Source organism: Montipora foliosa, chromosome 1 (assembly GCF_036669935.1).
Source record: "Montipora foliosa isolate CH-2021 chromosome 1, ASM3666993v2, whole genome shotgun sequence".
Lineage (NCBI taxonomy): Eukaryota > Metazoa > Cnidaria > Anthozoa > Scleractinia > Acroporidae > Montipora > Montipora foliosa.
In genome coordinates this window covers 18205500-18209386 of record NC_090869.1, presented here as the reverse complement: position 1 = coordinate 18209386, position 3887 = coordinate 18205500, and the positions used below count along the sequence as shown (strand labels likewise).

Below are 3887 nucleotides of genomic sequence, written 5' to 3'. Positions count from 1 at the left end.
AAAGTGTATGCCAGGCAAAACAAGTTGAATTTCGGTAGGCTGAAAGTTAAGAAATAATTTGCCTGTGTTTAAATTAACAAATACACCAATACATCACTAACGTTTCATGTTTAACCGGAGAATTAGGGAAGCAGATGTTCGAAGGTGTAATAGCTGTTGAGTTTTATTCCTCAGTTATCGAGTTCCATAAGTATAAAACTTAAAAATGGTTTGCTTTAAATCAGAAAAGAACCAATTCACCGTTGCTTTTGAGAAAAGTGTATGCCAGGCAAAACAAGTTGCATCTCGGTAGCCTGAAAGTTAAGAAATAATTTGCCTGTGTTTTTAAATTAACAAATACACTAATACATCACTAACGTTTCATGTTTAACCGGACAATTAAGGAAGCAGATGTTCGAAGATGTAGTAGCTGTTGAGTTTTATTCCTCAGTTATCGAGTTCCATAAGTATAAAACTTAAAAAAATGGTTTGCTTTAAAATCAGAAAAGAACCACTTCACCGTTGCTGTTGAGAAAAGTGTATGCCAGGCAAAACAAGTTGCATCTCGGTAGCCTGAAAGTTAAGAAATAATTTTCCAACTTTTTATTGCATGATGCCTCTGGACTATTTTAACACGTCACTCAAAATTAATTTTAAGTCCTTTGAAATATTTGTCCTCATTAAAAACTTTATGACGACGTCGGCCCAACAAACGTGTCGAGATTGACACCTCTCTCTCCCTTTATGTCTCTTGCTCTGCCATTTTAGTGTGAGTCTTATTACAACTCCCACTGAGAGTTAGGTAATTTTTTACATAAACAAAGATGTCTCACTCGCGCGAACAGGTACAGAAGATATGTTCAGCTATCGGTGTGTTGACGGTCTGCGTATTGTTTGCACTTCAGTATTTTCAATGTTTAGGTAAGAAATGCTGTTGATGCTCATGTGGTTTACATTGTAATAGTATGAGTCAGACATATCTGCATATAGGTCAGTCGGTGACGATGTAGTCCTAGAGCTTTTGAAACCGACACAGTTTCTGGGCCACAAAGCATCCAAAAGTACTTCACGTGTGACAATTGGAATACACCAAAGAGTTTCCTTAGTAATGTAGCATGTTAACGGCTACATATCATCAGTTTTGTCTAGGAAAAAATGTTTTTGAATGAGAAATTTGTTAGGACTTGAAATAGGAACTGATACACGATACACAACTACGAGGATTGACTGAAAAGTGGAACTGCAGTAGTGGGTTGGTTTACAATGCTCTCGAGTTCGATGTGAAACTTTAAATTCTCGTGGTCTGCCGGCCCCTCTTGTCGCAGGTTTCCTCATCGCGCTATCTATTAGATCATGGCGTTTGCCGACACGTGTACAGGTATTCTCAACGGACAGTGAAGATGTACACCATATTGTTTTCCAAACGATTAAATGTCGCTTTCTTAATGTAATCTTTTTTTGTTCCGCATTAATATTCATATTCTCGATTATCCGGACCCTCGATTACCCGGACTATTTCGTGTAGTTCCAACGAGTCCGGATAATCGAGGTTCGACTGTACACCTGAAATCCAAATATAATTGGCTGTGCATGACAATGGTCAATAATCTTACTTATCCTTATATTTCATTAACCTGGCTCTGCACACTGATCACTGTTTTATTGAAAGGAAAAAAAAATCTGTATGAAAGAGTAACCTTTGTGTTGTTCTCAGCAAGACAGCTTCTAGCATCCCTCCTAGATTGGATGAATGTTTACTTTTGTTACATGATGTTAAGACTTCCTCTTCATATTATTAAAAAAATATTTTCTAAAAGTCAAGTTTCTTTACCGAGCTCAGAAGATAATGATTTTGTAGTGTATAATTTATACGTCAGTGAGTTTACATATCATTTAATTGTTATTATTATGCTGTTAGAGTAACTTTCAAAAACAGAAAAAAATCTATCGCAAATTGTGAAAACAAGTCAGCTGAATTTGAAGCAGAAAAATGTGGTTTTACCAAACGAGTTGAGAGGACAGAGTTAAATTAACCAAGAAATAGTGGGTTATAAATATTTTATGCAGGAGGTGGAGCCGGAGCTTTGCCATTTGTGGAACAATGGTGACATGTTTACTCGAATAAATGAATTGAGTGAAAAGCGTTCATTGATGCCGTGCGTTGAAAGAGAAAGTTTTGTTTGGGATTTTTGCGGCTGTCTGTGTTACCACGGTGTGAAGATTGGCCATGTTATGGCAGAAGTGGTTGAGAAGATTGAAATTGTTTTGGGCGCGTCTCTTTGCCATTTCTTTCTTCATCTCGTCTATGATGTTCGCGAAAGCAGTCCGCAAATTTTCTCCCTGTTTCATCTTTTAGCATTATAAATGTATACGGTATGCAATAGATGACAAATGGACAGATGCACATAATATGGAACGTGATTATAACGGATCGTTTGGGTCCTAAGGTTTTGCCTACAGTTAAATGAGACGGCAATTTTTGCATAGTGCGCGTGGGTTTGAAAGTTCCTTGTTGACTGTCAGATTTTGGTGCACTTCTAGGTAGATAGGGTTAGGGTTAAATGATACAAGTGGTAGAGAAAACATCAGGTTACTGGTTTGGCGATCACTGACTGCGCCGACAATGTTTTTACTGCGAGTTTTTGTGGGTGATAGGTGAGGGTGAGTGGAAGTCTTGTCCTTCTGTTTAGTTTTACGTGCCGTTTCCCAATCGATCACTTTCGGTAATTACGCCTGACGCCTATGACAGACTGCGTCATGGTTTCGGTCGAATTCGGTTTCTTTTTATCGTAGTTACAAATTGCAATGCTTTTTATCGTGACATTTTATTGTCTGGTTCCACCTCGGAATCACGTGTAAAAACAGTGAGGATAAATAGTCCTAGGTTTGCTCCCGGACTGTTCATGAAGCCAATTGAATATTGAACGGAGGTTGAAGCTACGAGTTCACTAATGGAACCACTTGTCAAATTGAGCGGAGATTTAATTCTTAAATTTATTTCCCTTTGTGGGGGGGGGGGGGGGGGGGGATGAACCGTGAATAATTGCACAGCCAAAACTCCATCAGAGGTGTTGGATTTCTTCTGTGACCCAAAGCATACATGGCCTGCCATTCCATCGAGAAATACAGTAAACGTATTATGATAATGACATTTGTAACCCTGAAACCACCATCATATGCTGCTATAGCCCAACTAACTCTCCAGTCAACGTTGAAGAGGTAATTCGCTTCTACAATGTCTTGTCCACTTCTGCATCGGCTGTGCCAGCTCATAATTTTCTCAACATTGGTGGAGATTTCAACGCCCAATTGGGCCCGGAGAAATTTCAGTTCACGTTGCACAAAGACTCCAACAAAAACGATAGACATCTCATTGACTTTCTTGATCAATTTAATATTTTCGCTGCAAACACCAAATTTAAGAATGGTCCAGGGAGACTTTGGACACATAGATATCCAAACGGCCACCTTGCCCAGCTAGATTAATATGTCTTTGTCCGAAAAAAGTGGCAAAATAGTGTGAACAACTGCAGAGCAAATACATCATTTGAGAGTGCCAAATCAGATCACAGGATTGTGTCCTGTAAATGCCAAATCAGTTACAGGCAAAACAAGGCTCTGTCTTCCGTTCAAATGCGGAAAATCGACTGGAAAAAGGTGATTGCAGATGCATCCCTCTGTCAGGAATATGCTGTTGCTGTCCACAATAGGTTCTCTGTCCTTGTTGACAAACTTGATGAAAACCCAGATATCAGTATCAGTATCTAAGGCAAACAAAGAACTCGCTCTGGAGAAGTTACCGAAAAGGATAAAAAGATCTGATCCTATCTCTGACAGAGAAGAGGTCCAAACCGCAAGATGTGTTCTGAAGAAAGAGTTAGAGGCACACTACATCCTCCCAACTAGAG

The 3887-nt window shown here is 39.1% G+C and overlaps 1 protein-coding gene across 1 annotated transcript in view; it reads left to right on the top strand.

The window, feature by feature from the left end:
* The first annotated feature begins 671 nt into the window (after positions 1-671).
* LOC137991879 (neurexin-4-like) overlaps positions 672-3887 on the top strand; it is a 12114-nt gene continuing 8898 nt past the window's right edge. The window contains exon 1 of the mRNA XM_068836914.1: positions 672-900. Within this exon, the coding sequence (XP_068693015.1) occupies positions 804-900 (97 nt within the window). The 5' untranslated portion in view covers positions 672-803. The remainder of the gene's footprint in view (positions 901-3887) is intronic.